General features: G+C 33.5%; 1 protein-coding gene across 2 annotated transcripts in view; it reads left to right on the top strand.

Moving 5' to 3' along the window:
* The first annotated feature begins 5496 nt into the window (after positions 1 to 5496).
* LOC105670916 (venom serine protease 34-like) overlaps positions 5497 to 26380 on the top strand; it is a 94459-nt gene continuing 73575 nt past the window's right edge. Inside the window, exons 1-2 of one of the 2 annotated variants that reach the window (XM_067352263.1) lie at positions 5497 to 5839; positions 15294 to 15369. In XM_067352263.1, the coding sequence (XP_067208364.1) occupies positions 15336 to 15369 (34 nt within the window). In that variant the 5' untranslated portion in view covers positions 5497 to 5839; positions 15294 to 15335. Of the gene's footprint in view, positions 5840 to 10595; positions 11545 to 15293; positions 15370 to 26380 lie in introns of those variants that run through there. The other variant, XM_067352262.1, reaches the window with a different exon arrangement.

Genomic DNA, 26380 nt, shown 5'->3' with positions numbered 1-26380 from the left:
TTTTATACATCACGATCTTTTTTCTTTTTTTATTTGTACATTTAGGTTGAAGCTCCAACAGTATTAAATGAGATTTTGAAACGAAAAAAAGGTTCGAGAAAGAAATACCCTGCAGAACTAAGAGCTTTTGCCCTTACGCTGAACTTCTACTCGCCCAAAGCGTACAAATATATACGTAAAACCTTCAAAAATTTTCTTCCAGACCTTTCAACAATCCGTAAGTGGTATTCGGTATTAGATGGTCGACCTGGATTCACTCACGAAGTATTTGAAGCATTAAAATGTAAAGTTTCTAAGTCAAAAACACCGATTTTCTGTAATTTAGTAGTAGACGAAGTTGCGATTCGACAGGGCATAGTATATGATGGTAAACGGTATTACGGACTTGTAGATTTAGGTATACATATGAGTAACGATACAGATGTTCCTCAACAAATGCATTAGTATTTATGGTAGTCGCATTGAATGACTACTGGAAAGTTCCCGTTGGATATTTTTTGATCGATGCTCTAAATGGTAAAGAAAGAGCCAGTTTGTTAGAAAAATGTTTCGAATTTATTTATGAAACTGGAGTAATATTGCATTCGGTAACATTTGATGGTGCAATCGTTAATTTGAGCATGTGCACTGCTTTAGGTGCAAATTTTGAATTGGGAAACAATTTTAAGCCGTATATTGTTCACAATATAACAAAAGAAAAAATTTTCTGCTTCTTCGATCCATGCCACATGCTCAAATTAGTGCGAAACACTCTAGGTGATAAATCAGTATTATATTATAAAGGCAAAATTATTGATTGGCAAAATATTGTGTCCTTACAAAAATTACAGGAAACTGAAGGTTTAAAAGCTGGTACAAAGCTAACAAAAAGGCACATCTTGTATAAGAATTCGAAAATGAACGTAAAATTGGCTGCCCAAACACTCAGTGATAGTGTTAGTACAGCTTTGAAATTTTGCAATCAATACTTTCCTAATCAGTTTAAAAATGCAAAAAAAACTGCTTTATTTTGTTCTATATTTAATGATGCCTTCGACATATAAAATGTAAGATCAAAATTCTGTAAGAAAAAAAAGTGCAATATGCCTCTTACCAATGAAAATTATAATGAACTTAAGAATTACGCAGGGATTATTATAGAATATATAAAACAATTGCAATATTCTCCAAACGATTCGATTTTGAAGAGTAATCAAAAGACTGGCTTTTTGGGTTTTATCATTTGCTTAACAAATATATTTGATTTATTTGATATATTAAAAGAAAAAGGTCTAAAATATTTACTTACGTACAAAATAAACCAAGATCACTTGGAAACATTTTTTAGTGCCCTACGTAGCAGAGGAGGTTTCAACAACAACCCTAATGCCAAACAATTCGAAAGCAGTTATAAGCGCCTGCTTGTTAGACATAAAATTGAAGCTTCTGAAAGAGGGAATTGTCTAATAGATGATGTGCAAATTTTATATGCATCATCAGCAAATAAATCAAATATAATAAGCGATGGTATATTCACGGAAGCCAATGATACGATATGTACTAATGTATTTGATCATGATTACTTGTCTACCTTATGGTCATTAAGTTCTTATATCGAAGATGTGGTCAAATACATCAGTGGATTCGTAATTAGAAAGCTTTTACAAAGTAATATTTGTGATACATGCTCTATTTTTTTAACTGCTAAATCTACTGATTCAATATTAATAACTTTAAAAAGTAGAGGAAAATTGATTTTTCCATCAGAAGATGTGATAAAAATAGCAAAAGTATGCGAAACTATTATTCGAGAAAACAGCCATATTATTTTTAAAACTAAAAATATTAAAAATGTGTTGGTCATGAAATCATTTCAAACTGTTTGTCATTTAGTTTTTAATGATAATAAAATGACGGAACATATTATGCAACAAGATATTTTCAATAATCATAAGACTGAATTAATACAAAGTATTATTAAAATTTATATAAATTTGCGTTTGTTTCACGAAGGAAAAAGTGCGACTGATATTAAGCAAAAAGATTTTATTAGACAAAAATATTCAAAATTAATACACTTTAAACACCAATAATATATACATATATATATCTTGAATGTTATTTTGTTATTTTGTTTGTAAAAAATAAAGTTTATAATTATTTATCACTGTATGTACACTGTCCGACATTACTTATCATTTATTCAATCATTGTCAATTGTATCTCAATTAAAAATTACATTTACAGTTTCAAATGGCGCGGTGAGCGTGGAGCGTGACGTGTGGCGTCATCCGCGCTTGCGCATTGCGAGCATAGGTTAAAAGCTATCTTTCTCTCTCGTACCCAACTTAAACACAGATTTTTACCATGAAGAACATAGCAATTCCCCTTCCAGGTATATATGTTCTAAGCGTGCCTCCCCTACCGCGGTCTTCCCGCTCAGTTCTTTCTGACGACGCCGACCGACGAGATGGAGAAACGAACTCGCAGATGTAAATATTCTTATATATATAATGTAGACATTTATATTACAATAAGTATAAAATTATTAATATATTTTTTATTTTCAGTTAGAAGTGAAGGCCAAGTGCCATCGCCGGCACGTGGTCCGATACTGACGAATGTACCGAACCACGTGCTACAGCCCGTGCAGCCCGTATTTACTAGTGTATGTGCGTGCATGTGCATGCATGTGTATTCGTGAGTGCATGTGCGTGCATGCGTATTCGTGCAGTGTAAAAGCTGCGGTGCAAATAAATATGCGTGCGATAAATATATTGAGAGAGAGAGAGAGAGAGAGAGAGAGGGAGAGAGAGAGGGAGAGAGGGAGAGAGAGAGAGAATGAGGGAGAGGCGCACGCATGCACAATTAATTATATAAAATGTTTAATTTAATATTTCTTCTGTTTGCAGCAAATTTACAACATTATAAGGAAAAAATTGCGCACGGTGCAGAAAAGGACACAGCAAGGCAGAACACCACCAGCAGCACCACTACCACCTCAATGGCATATTTCGTGCGCTCCGCCGTATGTTACGACATACTTTGCACACGTTCCAGCGTACGGTATTGCGTTTGCTCCGCCATGTCTTCCTCCGTGCCCACCACGGTATCCACCGCCGGGCCCACCATCGTACGGTTCACCATACCACCAGCCTTCGGCGTACAATCCATATGGATCGTATTATTGGTAATTTAATACTTTTGTATTCGTAATTTCGTCATTTTACATCACATTTTGTGTTGTAAATTTTGGTCAATTATCATTAATTACAATATTGGTTCATTGTAATATAATTATTTTTTGCGCTATTTCTGTATTATTTTAGTTTATTCGCAGCAAACAGAAGATATATTAGACACAACGCAAAATGTGATGCTATTAAAAAGAGATTTGACGTGTAATTAATATTTTTATGAAAACATGCAATGTTTTGAAGAAAAAAACTGAGACGATAAGCATTATATAGTTTTGTATTTTTTGTTCAAATGTGCGATACATGTGCCATATATTTTATTTTATTTATTATATGTATAACTTTATTAATTGGACTACTTTTATTTGTATGAAAGAAATGTATTGTAAAAATATTTTTTATATGTATATGTGTATGTAAGTATAATGGTAATTTTATTTTGTTAAAATAAAACAATTCCATTTCTGAAAAATTGTTGTATCTTACTATCCTATAAACCCCCATAAATTCCTATAAAAATTCTATAAACTCGTTTTAAAGTTTTTTAATGTGTTAGTCAATGTTATTTTACAAATGTCATTGTATAAATGTCAATGAGTCATGCATTTCTTGTATATAAAATAAATATGTAGAGATTTTAATGTACAGATATGGTTAAATTAAATATTGTGTAAATTATTCTATAATTTTGAAATGTTCAATGTAAAACATACAGTCATAATATGTAAAAATTTTATAAATAGTAGTCCTATTTTTACGAATAGGAATGGTTTTATAATGTGTTCAATTAGTACAGTTTTCCTTTCACTGTACCTTACACAATATTTAATTGAATCATATCTCTACATTAAAATCTCAACATATTTATTCTATATACAAAAAATAAATTATTCATTCACTACAATGACATTTGTAAAATAACATTGAATAATATTAAATTATATATATATCAAATATGTATCCATATAAGTTCTCTATATATAATTTATATTGTTCAATTTAAAAGTGTGCAGTGTAAAACACAATGAAATATGTCTATATTTTCAAAATACTGGTTATACTATTACGATGTCGGCGGAACGATTTTTTCCCCGACCGCATCCTGTGGTCGGACGAAGCCACTTTCACACCGAACGGCATATTTAACAGTCATAACTTCTTGTTATGGCAAGAAGAAAATCCGCACGCCGTTCGGCAGTGCGCATTTCAATATCGCTGGTCGATAAATGTATGGGCAGGAATAATAGCGGACCAAATCGTAAGTATAATAAATTTATTTATTGTTAGTAAAAGTTAAGGAATTTTCTTTCGCAACTTTAACAAATCATTCTCTTTTGGTGATTTTCAGATTGGCCCCTTTTTTCTCCCGCCGCGTCTGAATGGAGAAATTTACGCAAATTTTCTCCAAAATAAGTTACCGATGCTCCTCGTGAATGTTCCTCTCCGCGTACGAGCAGAGCTCATTTTTCAACACGACGGAGCTCCTGCGCATTTCTCGCGTCAGGTACGTGAATTTTTAAACGCGCATTATCCGGACAGATGGATGGGTCGAGGTGGCTCAATCATTTGGCCGGCGCGATCGCCAGATCTTAATGTACTCGATTATTTCGTTTGGGGACATATTAAACATTTAGTCGAGTACAGACGTGATGGTACAGAAGCTGAAGTATGAGAAGCAATTTTTCCAGCTTTCAATACCATCACTCCGGAAATGGCATATCGCGCGACACGCAATATTACTCGAAGGGCCGAACTCTGTTTACGAAAACGAGGAAGGCACTTCGAACAATTTTTACATTAAATTATGAAAGTGGATTAGACCTATTGGGGATACCACTTTAAAAAAAATGCGCCGTTTTATCTACCGCAAGGTGGTATGGAAATGATAGCATAATAATATTTGCTATAAGATTTATTTTTATTTATTTATTATTTATTTATCATTATTAATTACTTATTATTTATTTATTATTATTTCTTATTATTAATTATTAATTAATTATCATTAATTATTTTATTTCTTTCGATAACGAAAAGGATGCGGGACAGTTTCAGCGCTATGCGCCGCTTGTACGTTGCTATGTTTAAAGCGTTCCTCTCACCGCTTTGTACGCCTAGTAACCAAATAACAGTGGGCTGTACCGCCACGGGTCTCTTCTCGCCGCGCGCTTAGACTCGCGCGAATTGGCCGATCTTATATAATTAATTTAAAATTAATTATTGCGAAACTCGCAAAACGATAGAGAACTTTTCTACTCGGTTTAACCCGCTCTACCTGCACCCGAGAGGTGATTCAGCAATTGTCGGACACCCTGTATATATATGTATGTATGTATATATGTATATTTCGTAGGAAATATAAAATAATTTTTTTTGTAGTAATGATGTAAATATAATTTTTTATTTCCGCTTGGCGCCATTTTTTGATATTATATTTTTTATTGGCTAAATGTATAACAGATTCTTTTTATTTTAAGGTAACACATCGCAAGTTGTAACCGTAAGATAAGACGTGTGATATTATCAGCTTGGAGTTTACTTTACCTGAATGTTTGGATAAAAACAGACGTTTCCATCAGATAACGCCTGATTATTTGTCAGAGCAGTAAAACTTCTTAAGGCGCGAAGTCCAGAATATTTTAGCAGACATACGATGCAAGCAGGTATTCAAAATTATTATTAATATTAATATTAATATTAACAAAGGAAAATAGATAAGTGCTTTGAAATGATTATATGTCTGATAAATTATATAAGAATAAAATGCATATACATCATATAAATATAAACCCATAATGTATAATACGTAGTATATAATCGATAATACTTTTCTCGATTTAATAAAATATGCTATTGAACATTTTTGGAAAATATATTGTGCGTTATAAAATTGTTACTAATTTAATCTAGTCACCAATTTTTGAAATTATTATCACGATTTTATACCTATATATATAGAGTGAGGGAGAAAGAGAATGAGGCAAAGCGCTCACGCTCTCAACGCGTTTCTTTCTTTCTCATTTTACTGTAACTTTCATTATAACTCGAAAAGTACTTAATGAAAAATAACTTTATTATATTGTTTGGAAAAGCTTTCGAGATCGACTACAAGAAAATGCAATAGAAAATAAAGGTTTCCGTTTGAAAATTTCAAAGTAATTTTTGCGTGACCTTAATAACACTAGCCAAGATCACACCGACATTTCTGTCTAATGCGCCACTTAAAACTCTATAAACTTTTATCTGAAACATTTTTTTGAAAAAACTTCTCCTTTTCAAGATATTCGCGTGTATTGAATAAAATGGTTTACCCTGTATATGTATGTATATAGGTCATATTATATTATATTATATATCAGGTTGATGCAAATAAAATGACTATTTTTTAATTTAAACTTTAGACTTTTATTTGATAAACTTAAAACTTGTTTTATTAATCGAAATAGTCTCCATCTATTTCAATGCACTTTTGCCAACGTGGTAGAAGTGCATCAATGCCATTCTTAAAGAAATCTGAAGAACGAGAGTCGATGAATTCGTGGAATGCATTTTGTATAAGTCTTTCTTCTTGAAAAATTTTCCCAGTTAAAAACCCATCCAGATGCTTAAATAGATGGTAATCTGTTGGTGAAATGTCTGGAGAATAAGGAGGATGGGGAAGAATTTCGAACTTCAATTCTTCTAGTTTTTTTACGGTTTTTTTCGCAATGTGTAGTCTAGCATTATTGTGAAGCAACAACGCACCGTGTCTATTGACTAATGCCGGCTGTTGAGCGCGCAGTTTTTGATACATGATGTCAATTTCTTGGCAGTATTTATCAGCATTTATAGCCTCACCTTGTTTAAAAAACGAATAATGTACGATGCCTTTACTTGACCATCACACAGACACCATAATCTTCTTTAGATGAAGGTTCGGTTTTGGCATGTGTTTCGGAGGCTCATTCGCATCTAACCACTGTGCAGAACGTCGACGGTTGTTGTAAAGCATCCACTTTTCATCACACGTCACTATTCTGTGCAATATTCCTTATTTTGTCGAGAAAGCAAAGAAGTGCAGATTTCTAAACGTTTCATCTTATCCTTTTCTGTCAGTTTATGGGGAACCCATTTATCCAACTTTTTTACTTTTTCCATGGTTTTTAAATGTCGAACGACAGTTGAATGATGGATACTGAGTCTTCCTGCAATTTCTCGAACCGTTGTTCTCGGATTTGCTTCAATCGTATTCATTAAAACGGCGTTGTTGCCGAATGACAGTGAATGACAGTGGGTGCATGCCCGCGAGGTAAAGTGTCAAGATTTGTGTCTGCAGACCAAAACTTTTTGAACCAACGCCTCGTCGTCCTTTCACTGGCAGAACCTTCGCCAAAAACAGTATTAATGTTTCGCGTTGCTTCGGCCGCACTATGACCGAGTTTTAACTCATATAAATAAATTAAACGAATTTCTTTATTTTTCATGTTGCCTTTAATGCGAACTTTAATAATTAATACTGTAGTAAATAAGTAAAGTTATGTATACAATTTCACACTTAAGACATATATTTTTCAAATGGTATACATACAGCGCTATCTGAATAAAGAAAAATGAAATACAAAGACGGAAAGTTTAAAATACAAAAAACGGCCATTTTATTTGCACCAATCTAATATTTCACTGGTACTCATCTTGTGATTTAAAAATTAAAATTATACCCAAGTAAAACATTTCACAAAAACAAGTTATATTAACACATAATACAACGGCCGCACTGAGAAAAATACTTTTGTTAAAATAACAAAAGAGAAGTACCTGCAACAAATTTGATTTGTAACTATAGTGACAACAAACATAGCAGTGTGAGGAACAAATTTGGTTTGTTACTTTTTATTTACTGTGGCAGCAACTGCCGCCATAAATATAACAGTCTTCATTTCTTCAGCAAATCATTTGTAGCAAGCGATCATGTCAAACCACTATGCCGTTTTATTTGTTGTAAAACATTTAATATGCTATGATTACTGATCATTAGTAGAGGTTTCATGAAAGATTCTAGCAAATCAGCAGTTATTTGTGCAAATGTGAGTTAAGGGCAGCGATCACGCGTAACTTTTTACATTACTTTCAATGGCAAAATTTTTCGCTTTTCACCTTTCCACCTTAGGAAAAAAGTAATCGTGTGATCGCTGTTCTGCTCTATACTCAGATTATTGAATTTTTAATGAAAAAAGCAATGGCGTGAATTATTCAGACAATTTATTTTTGTACAACTACTTCATAATGTGTACATTTAATTTGATTTTTCTTAATCAGTTTCTAAGTATTGTAATAAAGCACAACAATTTTTTTTCCAGTAGCCATTGTATGCGCATATAGGGGATTATAATCAAGTAAATCACTTAACTTAATACACAACCAGTCATCAGTCTCTTCTACTTCATATCCTAAAACATGTTTGTACAAACCAATAAGAAGGACATTACAAACAAGAATAGGGCACACATAATAACTAGAATTAAGAATTAGTTTTATTTTTCCAAAATTTGGGCACAAATCATGAGCACCTGTCGCTACAACCATTCCTATCTTATAGGTAATTCCCTTATATTCCAGTTTGAATTCATACACTCTGTTCCTCTAAGATCAATTGGAAGGTTTTCAAAGAAAGGTAATATTTCATTCAAATAGAATTTGGCCTGAACCGATTTGTGTGTCCGGAATAATGCCTTCTTTGGACATAAAGTGATAGCATATGCCTATTTGATGTTTCACAGAGAATGTGCAATATTTACGCGAGACATGTTAGATCTCGCAGACTGAGTGAGGTCTCTGTGCTTTGCTTCTTTTCGAATAGTAGATAAGTGAGACGTAGGGCCACTTTCTGTAATAACTCTAGGATAATGTATAAAAATATACATTTTAGGAGTTAAACATTCTGCAGTTAAAGAGACGAATAATCTGTGATGCTCTTCTATGAGAGCTTTTAACTGAAAAGCGGCCCCTTCATACAACCTCTTTGCCAATACAATATCCATTACTTGACACAGTAATAAATATAATTGCCAGAATTGGTTTTCATCTTCAACAAGATTACCCACAATTACTCCAAACAGTCTGACAAAACAAAAAATTTCGGATCCAGTCATTTTCAATTTTTGTTTTTTTAAAGAGACTATCAGTTAGGGATGAGCAATATTTCTCAATTAATCGAAATAACCGATAGTTTTTTTCAATTAATCGAGATTTTCAACCGATTAATTTTTCTTTCGAGTAATCGATATTTGATTCTTTTCACTTAACATCGCCAAACTGATTCTGTATCAATGTAGCAAAAATGACAAAAGTTAGCAAATTTACTAGGTGTTGACCAATAAGATCATAGATAGTAAATTTGCTCACTTTTGTCATTTTCACTATATTGTATAATACAGAGTCGACCCCCAGAAGCCATAAAAGGATAAAGTTAAGTTATAAATATTGTCTTTACGCTGTATTTTGCGCGAGCTATCAGTTAGGTTAGAGGCAAAAGATTAGGTAACAATTTGTATGTACTCGTATTACATACAAGAACTAAGTGTTATCTGTTCCAGCAAAGTGCATAATAAGAAATTCATATGAAAACTTTTATTTTAATTAATAAAATTAATAAAACTTTTTTTTCAGCTGTATTTAGCAATGGATATTTTTCTACGGATTTATTAAGAAACTGTATGTAAATTTAAAATTAAAATAAAATTAATATATAAATTGCAGAATAAATATTGTTTAAGATTTCTTTAAAAAATAAATTAAAAGGAATTTGTTCAAGATCGATAATCAATGTATTATAATAGCAAAGTAGCTGTAATAACGAAAGAAAATTCAACCAGTCAAATTGTTAACTCAACTGTACCCGCACTCGGTTTTTTCTTTAATCAAAGGGAGCCAAAACAACAAACAACTGAATAAACAAGCAATGACAGTTACTAATTTCAACAACATACGCACACACGAACGTAAGCGTCACGCAAATCTCAACCAATACCAGACGGCAATTTTCTCGCACGCACGAGTCACACCACCAAGTACCAATCATAGACATCTCGTAAGGGTCATCTTGAGAATCAAAATCCATGCAATCTCATTGGCGAATTTCAAAGTAACTCCGGATTTTTGAGCTATAAAACCGCCCTGCACCAGGACGACAGTCAGTCGTTTCCTCGAAGTTCTGAGCAATCGCCAGTACGCGCGCCGCAACTAATCCGCTGAGATTCCACAATTCGCAGACATTACGTATCACAGCAATTTACACCGCAATATCGTAGTTTGAGTTTGTGAAACGAGCCAATCTGTTAACTGTTCTCTCTTTATATTTATTTGCCTCCCTAAGGAAGGGTACACGCAGGGCCGCGCCAACCCGAGGGTGCAAAGGGTGCATTGCACCCGGGCGGCACAATGAAGGGGGCGGCAAATTCAATTTGTTTTATTTATGAATCCCAGTTATTGCGTGAATTATTCGAAAAATCTTTCACAGATATGGAATTTTGATTCTTTTCTATTTTTTTTTTAAGGTTCTGTTATAGATTTTATATTTTTTGTGCCGATTCTGTTTTGTTAATCCGACGTTATACATATGTGACACATAATTAAAAAAACAAAAGTATGGCTGTGGTAATGATGCGATATTGTTAATAGCGATTCTCGTTTGTTGTTTGTGTGGACTCGGAAGCCGTAGACCGCTGTCAGTGCTCGGAATTAGATGCCCATTACTCAAAGTTTTGATCGTATTGATTACATTTAACGAATACGTTTTGAACTTATTAGTTTTTGTTGGTCAGTGTTTCAGAAAAATACATATAAGCAAAGGTAAATTACTTTTTTATAATGTATATATTTAATATAATATTAAACCGTTAATAAATATATATTCTTCTAGTTTAAAATTTATAACATAACTATGTTTACTTACTATCTATAATACGTATTCATTGACTTTAATTATTTTGTTAATTAAAACTAAAAATTATACAATTTTATGTCAATTTATGTTATGTTAATATTGTTAGTGTTGTAGCTTGACTTTTTTTTATAAAAATAATTGATTTTTTCTCAACATGCTAAAAAGTTAATTGATTATCTATAGATGTCAGATGGAAGAAAAAGGCTTTCAGGAGCTGAATATCGAAAGCGGAAATTAGAAAAAGAAAAAAATATTAGTAAAAATACAACTAATATTTCAAAATTTTTTGAGCCCACATTTTCAAAAAATGTAAAATATACAGAACCTCCAAAAGAAAACGTTTTTACAGAAGAGAATCAAGATTTCACATCTACAAAGGATTCGTTTAATAGTCCGTGCAACATAATCGAAGGCGTCTCCAATACTAAAAGCGTATCAGTTACAAATGTAAGTGCCTCTTGTATAAACGAAACTGTCAGCAGTACATCTGAAAGAACGTGCACTACAGATGAAAGCTCCTACAATATTGATGATTTTCATGATCCAGGATTGTGGCCTAAAATTTTAACAGACAGTGTTAAAATGACTTTAGTTGATATTGGACCAAGACAAATTCAAAACTTTAACTTTCCCGTAGATAGTAAAAAAAGATCATTTTCTTCAGAATATTATTATAAACATTTAAGTAATAACGAAAAAGTTCACAGAAATTGGTTATTATATTCAAAATTAAAAGACGCCGCGTATTGTTTTTGTTGTAAACTTTTTAATGATAAAATTAACGTTTTTAATAATGAAGATGGTTTTAAGGATTGGCAACATCTATCTAGAACTTTAGAACGACACGAAAAAAGTGAAAGACATGTTAAAAGTTTTAAATCGTGGGTTGATCTCAATAAGTCATTAAAATATGATAGAACGGTTGATACAATTAATGAAAATATCATTAAACTAGAAAAAAATCGATGGAAATTAGTACTTGAAAGAATTATACATGTAATTCAATATTTGGCAGTACAAAATTTGGCGTTAAGAGGTACCAATAATAAATTGTATAAAGAAGGAAATGGAAATTTTTTGAAATTAATTGAAATGATTGCTCAATTTGATAATGTCATGTTAGAACATATAAATCGTATACAAAATGATAATAATAAAATGCCTCATTATTTGGGTGATCGGATTCAGAACGAATTAATATCTATAATAGGTGAAAATGTAAAAAATCAAATTATAGAGATGTTAAAATTAAACAAATATTATGCAGTTATAATAGACTCTACTCCGGACGTATCTCATGAAGAACAAGTAACTATCGTTGTACGATATGTGCATTTAAATAATGAGAACAAAAAAATTGAAATAAAGGAACAATTTTTAGGCTTTTGTTCTATTTCAGATACAACAGGTAAAGGATTAACAAATTTTCTTATTGATTTTTTAAATCGGGAAAATATTAATATTTACGACATACGTGGTCAGGCTTACAATAATGGGGCAAACATGAAAGGGAAACACAACGGCCTTCAAAAAAGAATTTTGGATATTAATCCAAGAGCATTTTATGTACCGTGCGCCGCGCATAGCTTAAATTTGGTAGTTAACGATGCCGCGAAGGCTTCTCTAGAAATAGAAAATTTTTTCAACATTATTCAAGAAATATACGTATTTTTTTCGACATCGATATATCGTTGGAAAATTTTAAAAGACGAATGTCCCACTTTAACTGTGAAACGAGTTAGCGAAACAAGGTGGGAAAGTAGAATCGATGCTGTTAAGGTATTCAGATATAATTTAGATTCAATATATGATGCTTTATTTAATTTGTATAATGATCAATCCCGAGATAGTAACAGCAGAAATCTCGCCAAATCTTTACTAACAAGAATAAAGTCGTATAAATTTATATGTTCTGTGGTAATTTGGTATCAAATTTTGTCCAAAATTAATGTTGTTAGTAATTTGATGCAAAAGTCTGATGTAGTGCTACCAACAATAATACAAATGCTGAAAGAACTTAACAGTTATTTAAAACAATGTAGATCTGATGACGGTTTCAAAGATATATTAGAAAATGCAAAACAAATTGCACAAGACATGGAGTGTGAAAATGAATTTCTTGTTTCTAGTGTAATTAGACCACGTAAGAAAAAAAAACTTTTTATGTACGAAGCTATGGATGAAATAATTGACTCTCCGGAAAATTCGTTTAAGATTAATTTTTATTTTGTTATCTTAGATATAACAATAAGCAAAATAGATGAGCGTTTTGAACTTTTAAATGACCATAATAATACTTTTCAGTTTTTGAACGATATTTATCTATTAAAATCAATGAGTAAAGAGATGAAATTAAAATATTGCATAGACTTGCAAATTAAATTATCAGATGATTTACGAAAAGAAGCTGACATAGATGCACTTGAATTGTGTCAAGAAATAGAAAATATTTTGATTTATTTAAAACCTCAGATGAATCCATTAGCTGTTTTAGAATATATTTTTGCTAATGATCTTATTAGTATATTTCCAAATCTTGCAGTAGCTTTGCGCATATTTTTAACAATACCTGTAACAGTGGCTACGGGAGAAAGATCTTTCTCTAAACTAAAAATAATAAAAAATCATTTAAGATCGACTATGACACAGGAAAGATTGTCCAATTTAAGTATTATTAGTATTGAAAATAAGACAGCAACTGAACTAGATATAAGTAATATAATAAATGAATTCGCAACAAAAAAAGCACGTAAAGTTAAATTTATATAGATTATATGTTAACACTAAATGGTTATTAAAAATTCAAAACGTTCATATCTTGCTTATTGCCGTATCGAAGAAATTGAGCGCGATTGCGGCATAGTGTATTACGACGTAAGCATTTTTAATATAGAATTCATAAATAAGATAAACTAAATATATATTAATATATATTTTAATATTTGTTTTTAATTTGGCAATTTATTTTACAAATTTATACTCCCTTCATTATGCCACTCGGGTTGGCGCGATTCTGTATATACATCTTTATGCTAGAATTTTATGCAATCTGTAAAAGTTACAGGAAAATCTAAAAGTCATTTTAATACTTACCTGGATAGATGAAAAATATTATCATAATATTTATATTTCGAATTTTTTTTCCTCTTGTTTTGCATATGATTTACCTGTAACTTTAATAGATTATATAGTAATCGCTCATTAATTTGATATTTAATATGACAAATATATAATAAAAAAGGGCGGCAGTGTAGAATTCGCACCCGGGCGGCAAATACCCTTGGCGCGGCCCTGGGTACACGCCGTAATTTAGATTAATAAAGAACCTAGTTCGTAGAAATCACGTCGTCTTCTTTTTTTGTTCTTCCGTGCACCTTACTTTCGTCGCGCTTCCGAACAGAATTAAAAGGAAAATAAAACGATTAATCGATTTTTCGATTTCTTTTTAGTAATATAATCGACACTTTTATGATTTTTTTTCTTTTACTCGTTTTCTTCTTTTTCTATATTTAAAACATCGAGTTATTTTTGAAAATCGCCCATCACTGCTATTAGTTGTTATACAAGGAGGTTTATTTATGGAATGTTTTGAACCGTAATCAAACATCAGCAACCTGTTATTCAAATTTTTCAAACTAAAATACTTGCTATTTATAAGATTAGTGATAACATGGATCATAACAATATTACAAAGGCCTTCTCTTAGATCATGAAGTTCATCTACACTTATTGTTAGACGGACGCCACTCTTTTATTTGTTTTGTTTATTTCCTCGCATGAATAGAAGCAAACAAATTAGAAAGTCCATTCAACATTTGAAGTGCCTTAAGGTCCGAAAAAAAGTAAATAGTGTCTTGAGAGGAACATTTTTAAATTAATTTCTGACAATTTTTTTTACCATCAGAAACTTCATCATTGCAGAAATCCTTTAATTTTGGAGATAGTTTTCCAAATAAGAAATCTGACAGTTTCGGCTAGTTTACAAACAATTTCATAAATTTGTCAGTATATCCTCTCTCAAAATCAAACTTAAGCTACACAAAAAATTTAAATATAGAAAAGATCTACAAAAAAATAATGATAATGATCTCAATATCAAATTCTAATACCAAGTTCCTAAGTTCACTTGGTATTGGAATTGGGGCAAAACTTCCCGAAAAATAAAAATTCTTATAACTTTTATACTTATGTTCTAGGTATTGCAAACCAAAGTGTTAACAGAAAAAAGTGTTAACAGAATGTTAGCAAATCTGATGCAGTGTTTGCTTATCAGTAAGTACCCTTTTTCATTATCCAGAGCTGGATACTCTCCTACAGACAGGTTTCCTCTCACTAATTCTAACCACCGCAGACTTGAAGTCACTTGCCAATATTCAAGCACTTTCGACCAAGGTTGAGAACTGTTCATTAGCCACAGTAAAGCATCATGAACCTCAGTGGATTCATCATTGGCATCAATTTCTAAAAAATATATATATATATTTTTTTTTTTATATTCGACCGCTTTAAATATATTCACAAAAGAAAAAAACGAAATAAGTGTTTTGCGGATGTGTGGCATCAAATAAATATGAAAAGTTATGTTTACTTGAATTAATTGTATGTTTATTTGATAACTATATTATGCTTATTTAGTGTACTTATATTACTCAAGCCTTATTTCTATGTATCGATTTCTAGTGCTTATTCTAAAACATCTATGAGCAGTTGTTCATATATAATATGTTAGTAGTATATGGCAGGTATGGGACGTCAAAACAAATGACGTCACAGGGTGGTAATGGTGGGGATGAGGCGTGAAAACAAATGACGTCAGAGACTGGTGGGGATGGGGAAAAAGATGGTGGAAGTGTCACTAGGTCGGCGAACACAAGATGGCGGGTGTCGGCAAGATGACGGACACAAGATGACGTAAATTTTTTTTTTTCGAATTGAGAAAATTGACCAAAAGGATCGAACCTGGATCGCTGGATTTCTAGTCCTGGTCCTAGTCTGCTGAGCTACCTATAGATTTAGTGAAGTAAGGCGTAGGGTCGTATTTATGGCTGAAGCCTGGCAGGTATGGAGCATCAAAACAAATGACGTCACAGACGCCTCTAGTCTGCAGGGAAGGAACGTATTCATGGGACCGTATACACTTACGGGTTATGTGTCACGAAAATTTCTATTCTGTAGAGAAGGCTTAGGGCCGTATTCACGGGGCCCCCCGAACGCACTGGCAGCTCGCTTCGTCTGACGTCACAGACGAAGTGAGTCGGTTTCGCAGATTACATGTATGGGTTGTGAGAGGGAAAGAAAGCAAGAAGAATCGAACACTTGGATTAGAATACAAGAATGATATGTTTATTTGCAGCAATTTTTCTTAAAAGTACATGATTGAACGTTACAATGAATAGTACAATGTTTCGCTCGCTTATTCTTTTTGTGGGGAAAAATTTTGCGCTATAAACGCACAATCAATCTATCGTTTTGATTATAATCATCGGAGAAAAGACGAAGAAATTGCTCAAGGTCGTAACCAAAAGAAAAATAATAAAGAAAAACGCAATAATATTGACCACATGTTTGCGAAAAGAATCCTTGTAGTTGTTCGGTGTTATAACAATATATGTTGGAGTTTCGTCAAAGTCGTACGAGAAATCGCCGATCTGAGTGTGGCGGTATTCCGTAGCTGTCGAAATATGTTCCACTGCCGTGTTCGTCGATATAAAAGGCGATCCAATGTTTGCCGGGACGATCATACTCGTCTGTATTAGCGACGGTATTGGCTGCCGACCTCGTCCACACCCTCGGGAGTCTGTCTGCTGCATAAACACCAACATGGTTGATGTTGATATGTTTCAGCATTTGTAAAATTTCAATCGAGTTTTTTTTCTCGAGTTGCTCGAATACGTTGTATTGTTACTGTAAAAAAAAGTCTGGTATTATCTCTTTTGTTAGCTTGTCATCAGATGTGACTGGGCGAGTAACTGTAGCGTTACCTAAGTCGTTCATCGTCTTCGATTCGATATTTGAACGTTCTTCTTCTTTTTTTTTCACCAGGGATTGTCCGCTTTGCTTCATCCACCCATGAGAGATTAAATGTGTCGAAATTATTTTCTCTTTCGTGTGAGTAAATTTCAGCGTTAGTTACGGCCACGGATTCGTAGTTATTCGATTCACAATTTTCCCAAGAAAATTGAGAATACCCACTGTCAACGCAAGATTTTGTCAACAATATCCAGCGCTGTAGTTTGTGAGAATTACGTAGTGCGCAACGATAATTGACGGATTTTCGAATTCCGTGGTAGCTACAAATTTCTCCTTCTTCCGGAAGTTTATTGAATGAATCCGGAAATGTCCTCTAGATTATATATGTTTCTGGATAGAAGCTTCTGAAGGTAGCGCGCTTTTTTGTTACCTCTGGTATAGATGTGACGAACGTATCTTAAGATTTCTCGCAGATGTAACAAAGTATTTCAGGTTGGGTTCTCCGTCGAACCATTCGATTCCGTGATAGTTATGCGAAAGCCAGACGTTCTCTCGTTTTGATATTTCTGGCAATTTATCGAACGAATGCGGTGGTGACATAATCCAATAACTATTGAATTATTAATCGCGACAACGGCAGCTTCTTTTAGTAAAAACTTTCCGTATACGTCGCGAAAACCTTGCATTACGATGATTATATCCATGGTGTAAAACTTGAGGAGTTGGATTCTTCAAGTGTGAACGAAGCAAAGTCTAACGTGCGACTGACTGAATTTTTCTCTTGCTACGCAACACCGACTTTTTTTCACGGATAGATAAGAGAAGAGAGAGGGAAACGAGAGAAAGTGGGGTGAAAATGATAGAAATGAAGGACCTAACCAGCAAAATCGACTATGACTTGACACGAAGAGTCAATTGTTATCATATTATCAAATTCCGCATAAACAATTGCGTTGATAGTCTTAGTGAGGGCTTTCTCGAATCCTATTTCCACACGTAAACTCCCGTGTTTCACGAGATTCCAATGTTCGACGCAATTGGCGGAAAGATCGGATGTGAGATCAAAGGCGAAAATCGTGTATCCGCGAGCGTAATCATCTCTACTAATGGCGTTTCCTTCGTTTAGAAAATGTATGCCCGTACCCGAAAAAAGAGTTTGATAAGCTTCAACATAAAGCGGTTTTTCCGAGAAACGAGGTTATAACGGTCTACTCGGGATTTGCATCCCATCTTGATTGAAAGAAAAGAAATTTATTTTATAATGTTGAAAGTTAAAGGGATTAAATTTTTTATGTTCGTTGAACGCCACATTATCTACAAACCCCACTATTATGCGTTTTGGTAATTGTCCGAGTATTACATTATCTATCGATTCTGTCATGACTCCGCTGTGAATTGTAAATGTTTTAACCTTGACTCTTGTGAGTGGATATTTAGCGATGGTTTTACTTAACATTTTTGCGTGTGCGAATAGCATACCGGAGCTCATTTTTACTCTTCTCACAAGCAGCGTGGCATCACAAATGCGTAATTTTGAAACTGTGGCGTCGCGTTCTATAAGGCAGCAAGAATTTTTTGAACGAACGAGTCGTATTCGCATTTCTACCTCGTTGATTAAAAATTTGTCTTGATTAAAGACGTCGCAATGAAGATGTCTCATGAGATCTAACATTTTTCCGTCGCGGAGAGAAGCGAATCGTCTTATGAATCCGTTATTACCCAGTCGCGTTTCTATCAAACTTTCCATAATTCCCGGCGTATCTGTATCCCACAGACATGCGGTAAGATAAGTAGTTTTCGCGCGCGAAGAGTAATTTAATAAAGCCTCGATGTACGCGATATGCGTATGCATTATTCGGAGGCGACACAAGTTTTTGATTAAAGTGTACATCCACCTGATTGAACGTGGAGTGCAGTAAATGATTTACAACGCCAATCTTACGTTTTTCTTCAGGTGTAGCGCCATTTCCATTGATACCTATTGTGCTCACGTTTACGCACATCATAGTATGAGCAAGGTCTAAATATTCCTCCCCATGACCCGGCACGACAAATTCTATGGAAGTATCGTCCGTGAGCGTGGATACAGGCTTGTATTGAATCCATTGCGAGTTTTCGATACTGGTCTGCGTGGGTGATAAAGAAAAAAGATCGAGCTCGCTCTTTAAACATTCGCTGAAGTGTGTGGAGAAAGGCCATGATTATCGCGAGTAATCACTGTTCACGGTAATTTTTGAAGTTGTTAGAAAAATATGTCGGATACAGTACGATTTTTTCTCCCGATCTTACAACGTTTCACAGACTTGCGTTTTTTTTTCACCATCCGAACTGATTTTTTTCTTTACCGACTTTCTTTGTCTTACTCGTTCTCCGTACAGTGGTTTTTAAATGACTTTTTCTTCTTCTTACCACAACCTTGTTTGCGCGACGATGAGTTGGCGATGTCCGTGCTAAGCGTGTTAAAAGGAAACTGACAAAGCCTTATCAAAGAGACTACCTTTTTTTTGGCTTTTCTTTTCAGATTCTCACGTGATTCGACGACACGGTTTTTAAACGCATCTTTTAACGATGTATTATTATTTTCGATATCTTCGATTATATTTACTCCTGCGCGTAAAACTTCTTTACCAACCGCCCGCGCTCTTTTAACTAAATACGGAAGCACGCGTCTAAACATCCTCCCGAGAAAACTACCGATGAGGACACTACCGTGTCCTCATTGATAAAGCGATCCGATGGAAACGTTTCCTCTGTCTCGCACGCTATCATTCAGCGCTTCATAATATTCCGCCATTTTGTAGCCAGCTTTAGCCTCCTCACCCCCTCCCACGGAGCTTTGTATTTCGGCTAATCATATCGTCTAAAATGCAACGTTATCGTCAACGTCCCGACTTCGAATGGAATACCTTTTCCCAGTTGATCTCTTACATCGATTTCAATTGTCTCGAAATTGATCCGTCGCAATGGAATATAATGTCCGGGTGAAAAATGAACCACTTGATAGGATCCGTAATCGTGATCACTCGAGACGACTGGTACTATTCGAAGAAGAGGTGTTTGTAATTGCCTGTTATATATGGTTCACAAACGTCGCAATAAACGAAGAGCTTGTCGGGGATACCACGAGACAAGCTGGGAAGATTAGACACGAGCGGTACCGCGTGATCAATATGATAAAATAGGAAAGTAGGAAAGTTTTCTTTGTACCATTCGGAAGAGATATCCTCGAGAGGAAAGAGAGATTTTCTTATAAGATTCGGATGCGATCTATCTGAGTGTCAAAGCCAAATATACGCACAAGTTTGTCTGAAAAATTTATATAATGATCTTGTTTACATTTTCCCGAGCCACAAGTGGACTATAACTATTTTTCCACTGGAGTTGTGATCTCGCCCAAACGTTACATGAAGCCCGCTATTTGCACATGTGACATTTACAGCCGAGTTTGTTTATTCCTTTGTAAACTCCCGAAGCTATGTATTTTTTTATACCAATTGATTCCTCTCATTATTTTGTGCATAAAAATGTTGAAGTAAGATAATTGAAAAATGAATATTTAACGAGATATTTCATAATTTATGTAAAATTATGTCAAATTAAAATATAAAATATCTTGTAAACCATTCAATTTTTGGCCATCCTAGTCTTGTAATTTTTTACGACAAATATTACAAGAAATCGATTTATATAAAAAAATTAGTGTCCTTCCAATTGAAAAAATAAAGATGACCTTTAAATCTCAGAAGCGCCTCCATCCAAGGTCAAACTAATATCCCTATATTTTTTCCCTCTCCAAACCCTACAACTTTTATTTGAAAAATTTTTTTATTTAACTCGGTGTTTCTGAGATATTTGAGTGGATCGTTTAAAATGGGACACCTTGTATTTCTCATTACTCTTGATAGCATTGCACACTGAGAAAAATGGTTTTATTATGTTAACAAAATTCTTCTGGTTGACCGTATTTTAGTCAAACGAAACAGAATTTCTGGTTATCGTCACAAAATTTTACACCTTATATCAACACCGTTTGGTTAATTTTACTATAAGGATTTGAATAAGTGTTTTCTTGTTAGATCTACAAAACTTCTTGTTATATTTACATAAATCGCAACGCTCTGCAACAATTTCGTCATCACTCACTAAACGGTTGATCAACTGTTCGCCGCATTCATTTGTTACACTGCTACTGCGCCCTCGCTACTCGCGGCGTGTATCGCGCGCACTAGATCTTTCGCGAAGCAATGGCGCTAAGCAGTCGGAACAGTCTCAACTGAGCTCGCTAAAGTTTTACGTCGCGTCGTGGAATCCATTACGGAATATTAGTTAGGCCGATGGCAGAGAACGAGAAGTAAGCACTTATGTCTGTCGTAGACGTCTGTCGTGGACGTATGGTAAGGCAGAGAAAAACGTAAGTCATGAAAGGTTATTGTGTGGATACGTGTGGAAACGACTACGACATACATAAGTTCTTACGTCTCGGTCTCTGCCATCAGCCTTACATCTGAAAAGTTTTATGATCACGTGATGTTTTTTTTTTTTTAATGAAATATATGTATACCAGTGATGTAATGTTACCGGGCTCCCGGCTCCCGAGCCGAAAAAAACACTAGATACACTTACAAGTAACACTACCCAAATGTAAATCACCGATTTTGATAATTTTTAAATATGTTGTAGTAGACGTAAAAATAAGACATACGTATTTTTTTTTATCGGCGGAAAACCATATTTACACCCCTTTACACCCCTTTAAATTTATGGGTATCGATTTAATTGTTTTGTATATAAGGATTTAGTATTTTTGGCCCGAACCAAATAAAATAGTTGCATCATCAAGAGATATGAAAAATGGAAAATTTTCGACTCGGTTCGATCATTTTTAGGGGGTAAACCACCCCCTGTATTTGAAACAAAAATTTTAAAAATGCCCAGATAATTGCAAATTTTATTCAAAAATTTTGAAAAAAATATATGTTACACTCGCATCCAAAACAAAAGTGAGACTGTTTGAGGATTTAAGGGTGACCACCCTTTTATCGAATTTCTTACGTAACATTTAAATTTATTCCGAAATAATGGTAAACAGTTTCATTTATCGTCAAATTAATTAATATTTACAAATTATAGTCTGATCAACCCTTCAATTCTATAAGGGGTGAGGAAAAACCTACCCTTAATAAGAGTAAGAAACCAGGATCGCGGCTCTTAGCATTACCCAGGATCACGACGGGGACGTGGCCGCGTGGATCCCATTTTATTTTATTTTTTTGGTTTTTTGTTTTTTTTATTTGTTTATTGTTTTGTAATTTTTTTGTGTTTTTATTTGTATGTTGTTTTTTAATTTTTATATTTGTATTTTAACAATTAAAAAAAATTAAATTAATTAAACGTTACATTATAACTAACTTTAGTAATATTAATTAATGGCTATTCTTTATAGTCTTTACAATAATGAGGGACGCTTTGATTGCTGGGATCAAAAAAATGAGTAAAACATATATAATGTGTACACCAAGCGCACCTAATTAAAGCATTATCTTCACAATACTTGCAAGATGTATCACAATTTTCAAAACAGTATCGGACAGGAGTCTTGCATTTAGGTGGTTTTTCTTGAATATACCCACTTTTATACCATGCATATTTAAACATGTTTACAAACCTGGCTGAAGAAAACTGATTATGAATCAGCGACTGAAGTTTTAATACATTGTTTCTTGCATGTAAATTGACATCAAAGCCATACAAAATTACCAGATCTGAAAAATGTTTTAAAAAATTTTTCCATGGTCTGAATCCATAAACATCTAGGGGTTGAATCATACCAGTTGTCCCAGCAGGAATTGTAAAAATATTGACATCTTTGCCTTCTAGACAAACGTTGTCAAAATTTTTCTTTGTTTGTCCTGTCCACGAATCTAAACATAAAACCGATTGTTTATCAGCCACAGATAAGTAAATATCTTTGTACCATTGAACTGCCAGGTCAGATGATAATTTCCCAGATTTTGAAGGTACTACGACAATATTTTCTGCTTTATATATGTTCATTTCAACAACAGGTCCAAACTGCCCACCCGTTTCTTGTAAAACAATAAATAAAGGCGACTTGAGTAATCCACTAGCTGATACAATCGGTTGTATGGTATAGCTATGTGTTAATGAATTCTTCGATTGTGTTAAACATTCAACTTGTGCTGTTCCTTTGAAAGATAATGTTCGTCCTGCATGTGATTCATAATTAAAACCAGACTGATCTGAATTATAAACATTGTCAGCTCCTAATAATGAGATTTGCTCCCTAATTTTGGATACAAATTGATTTGCTTCTTGTACTAAATCATCTTTCTTTGATAAGAGCGTTTGGGTAGTGAATTTATTAATTTTTCTGGATACGATTCCGTGTTTTATTTTAAAATTGTGAATCCACTTTGATGAAGCCGTGAAAAATTCTCGAGGTAGTTGTACTTCATTTCTTGCATTTAAAGCCCATCTTTTAATATCAATATCATGAATTGGTATTGACTTCAAATGTGCATTTTGAAACTGTTTCATGACATATTTGCTAATTTCCAATAATTTCTCGTTTCTTGTGCCACCTTCTTTTACTTGCTTTTCCCATCTATATAACATTGTAATATTTTGAACTTTTTTAAATTTACTTTGTACACATTCAAATTTTAAATTTTTTTTTGTACCAGAATGCCAATATTGAACAGCTTTTTCTTTATATTCGAAATCTATCATGTTTTTAACTTTTTTATTATCATTAATAATAGCGTTATAATCATCTTGGAAATCTTCTTCAATTGCATGGATTTCAGGAAGCGCAGTATTATCTTCGTAACATAAAGTAGTATAACTTTCAAATATCAAGGCAAAATCAATGGAGTCTTTAATTATATTCTCCAATTGTGACGCAAAAGCTCTCTCATCATCATTAATAGCTGAATCAATATTATATTGTGGATAATTAAAAGCTTCTTGTAACAATTTTAAAATGTTTCTTACATTCATCGTCATTTTTTTGTATACGTATTCGGTATAAAAATACGTAATTGGTGAGCTTAAGGTGTTTACTGATTTTTAAATTAATTTAATCGAGATTAGAACACCGTTGAAACCCTTAACGATCAACGCGATTGTCCGAGAAACTTTCTTCTTTGAAATATGGACTGCAGGATGTGAATGTGAATGTGAGAAATGGGCCCCGGAGCATCTCATGTAAACAAAAGCCGCGAGCTAAGGAGTGAGGAGCGCTCGCCTGGCGACGGAGGCATTCATATTTCAAAGAAGAAAGTTTCTCGGCTTCATCAAAGTGGATTCACAATTTTAAAATAAAACACGGAATCGTATCCAGAAAAATTAATAAATTCACTACCCAAACGCTCTTATCAAAGAAAGATGATTTAGTACAAGAAGCAAATCAATTTGTATCCAAAATTAGGGAGCAAATCTCATTATTAGGAGCTGACAATGTTTATAATTCAGATCAGTCTGGTTTTAATTATGAATCACATGCAGGACGAACATTATCTTTCAAAGGAACAGCACAAGTTGAATGTTTAACACAATCGAAGAATTCATTAACACATAGCTATACCATACAACCGATTGTATCAGCTAGTGGATTACTCAAGTCGCCTTTATTTATTGTTTTACAAGAAACGGGTGGGCAGTTTGGACCTGTTGTTGAAATGAACATATATAAAGCAGAAAATATTGTCGTAGTACCTTCAAAATCTGGGAAATTATCATCTGACCTGGCAGTTCAATGGTACAAAGATATTTACTTATCTGTGGTTGATAAACAATCGGTTTTATGTTTAGATTCGTGGACAGGACAAACAAAGAAAAATTTTGACAACGTTTGTCTAGAAGGCAAAGATGTCAATATTTTTACAATTCCTGCTGGGACAACTGGTATGATTCAACCCCTAGATGTTTATGGATTCAGACCATGGAAAAATTTTTTAAAACATTTTTCAGATCTGGTAATTTTGTATGGCTTTGATGTCAATTTACATGCAAGAAACAATGTATTAAAACTTCAGTCGCTGATTCATAATCAGTTTTCTTCAGCCAGGTTTGTAAACATGTTTAAATATGCATGGTATAAAAGTGGGTATATTCAAGAAAAACCACCTAAATGCAAGACTCCTGTCCGATACTGTTTTGAAAATTGTGATACATCTTGCAAGTATTGTGAAGATAATGCTTTAATTAGGTGCGCTTGGTGTACACATTATATATGTTTTACTCATTTTTTTGATCCCAGCAATCAAAGCGTCCCTCATTATTGTAAAGACTATAAAGAATAGCCATTAATTAATATTACTAAAGTTAGTTATAATGTAACGTTTAATTAATTTAATTTTTTTTAATTGTTAAAATACAAATATAAAAATTAAAAAACAACATACAAATAAAAACACAAAAAAATTACAAAACAATAAACAAATAAAAAAAACAAAAAACCAAAAAAATAAAATAAAATGGGATCCACGCGGCCACGTCCCCGTCGTGATCCTGGGTAATGCTAAGAGCCGCGATCCTGGTTTCTTACTCTTATTAAGGGTAGGTTTTTCCTCACCCCTTATAGAATTGAAGGGTTGATCAGACTATAATTTGTAAATATTAATTAATTTGACGATAAATGAAACTGTTTACCATTATTTCGGAATAAATTTAAATGTTACGTAAGAAATTCGATAAAAGGGTGGTCACCCTTAAATCCTCAAACAGTCTCACTTTTGTTTTGGATGCGAGTGTAACATATATTTTTTTCAAAATTTTTGAATAAAATTTGCAATTATCTGGGCATTTTTAAAATTTTTGTTTCAAATACAGGGGGTGGTTTACCCCCTAAAAATGATCGAACCGAGTCGAAAATTTTCCATTTTTCATATCTCTTGATGATGCAACTATTTTATTTGGTTCGGGCCAAAAATACTAAATCCTTATATACAAAACAATTAAATCGATACCCATAAATTTAAAGGGGTGTAAAGGGGTGTAAATATGGTTTTCCGCCGATAAAAAAAAATACGTATGTCTTATTTTTACGTCTACTACAACATATTCAAAAATTATCAAAATCGGTGATTTACATTTGGGTAGTGTTACTTGTTAGATACAATAAAAAAACGGGAGACCATCATATATCAGAGCGGGCTTTGCCGCTTGTAGTAAATAACTTATCGCACGCCTAGCGACCATGATCGCTGGACGGTTGTATCTCGCCGCGCGCTTGCATTCGGCGGTAGGCTGGGCGGATATGCGCTTATTCGGCGATCTTTAGTAATTAATA

The sequence above is a fragment of the Linepithema humile genome, chromosome 3 (genome assembly GCF_040581485.1).
Source record: "Linepithema humile isolate Giens D197 chromosome 3, Lhum_UNIL_v1.0, whole genome shotgun sequence".
Classification (NCBI taxonomy): Eukaryota; Metazoa; Arthropoda; class Insecta; order Hymenoptera; family Formicidae; genus Linepithema; species Linepithema humile.
Note: the sequence above shows the minus strand (reverse complement) of the source record. Positions and strands in the feature narration are given on the sequence as shown.